Source organism: Ceratina calcarata, unplaced genomic scaffold (assembly GCF_001652005.2).
Source record: "Ceratina calcarata isolate Rehan_Ccalc_2016 unplaced genomic scaffold, ASM165200v1 scaffold469.2, whole genome shotgun sequence".
In the NCBI taxonomy this organism is placed as follows: domain Eukaryota; kingdom Metazoa; phylum Arthropoda; class Insecta; order Hymenoptera; family Apidae; genus Ceratina; species Ceratina calcarata.
The window spans coordinates 8,069-9,179 of record NW_017171020.1 but is presented as its reverse complement, the minus strand read 5'-3'; the positions used below and the strand labels follow the sequence as shown (position 1 = coordinate 9,179).

Sequence of the window (1,111 nt, the reverse complement as noted above, 5' to 3'; positions counted from 1 at the left end):
ATCTATAATTGTCATTTGTTTATTTCATTTCGTCCTGACCCCGTAACATTCTAAACATATTAAAATTTACGAATATAATTTAGTTTTCGCCAGAATTACAATTTAAATATCAAATCGTAACAAAATTTTACTCATGACGGATATAGCCGTCATAACACAAAATTCTGCCATTCTTCCATGACGGATATAGTCGTCAAACACACTTAACTGGTTAAATTCGATGATCCCAAAAAAAGTTCCTGTCCAGACCCAACATTTTCAGACTCTCGCACACCCTATCAATCACTCTTTCATTAACGTCCGACGAATTATTTATTATGCATTTTGGTGGGTAGATTGGAACGAAGAGTTCAGTGGACGATCTGTTACCGAAGTCCGACGAACTCCTGACGCAGACGCAGAGGCAGGAAAGGGCGATCAATGAGATCCATGCTGATCTCAGATCGAAGACGAATAAGATCATCGAGAATTTAGAAGGTGTCGAGAACAGGCTTCGAAAGCAAGAGGACGACGTCGCCAGCCTTGCTCAACGTCCGATCCCAGCGGAACTGTTGCTCGACCCTACGATCGACCGGCTCGTCGAATATGATTCAAGTAGGTCAGTTTTTTTTCTGTTTCTTATTTATTTCCCCGAACGTCTTTCCCTTGGATATTACGTACGACTCTCATGCAAGATCAAGATTTATTGGGTCGACGCAGAAGCTTTTGCCTGATTTTAAGGATGTATTGGCTATACAGTCAATCCCAAAAATTTATGTACTTTAGAAAAACGCATTTCCTATAATTAAGAAGAAATCAGACGTTGGAAGAATAATGCTAATAATAAATAGCTACGTGCTAAAAAGTATAGAAGGAAATATCCAATTAAGTATTGATGCTGACGAAATTTTTTTTTTTCAAAATTGCGAAAAATGCTTCAAATAAAAGTTGTTTTCCTTCTAACTTCGATATTTAACGAGTTACGTATGATTATTTGGCATTTTATTGATGTTGACAAAATCCGACCATCCCAGCGTCGAAATGGCGAACTTTTGACAAAAAATTTCGTTTTTCCTCAATAACTCCTAAACCATTGGAGATGCAGGAAAATTGCATACGACCTTTCTTGTAG

At 37.7% G+C, this 1,111-nt stretch overlaps 1 protein-coding gene across 1 annotated transcript in view; it reads left to right on the top strand.

The window, feature by feature from the left end:
- LOC108627396 (uncharacterized) overlaps positions 1-1,111 on the top strand; it is a 14,557-nt gene that overhangs the window by 10,998 nt on the left and 2,448 nt on the right. The window contains exon 5 of the mRNA XM_026815561.1: positions 336-707. Coding sequence (XP_026671362.1) covers positions 336-707 — 372 coding nt within the window. The remainder of the gene's footprint in view (positions 1-335; positions 708-1,111) is intronic.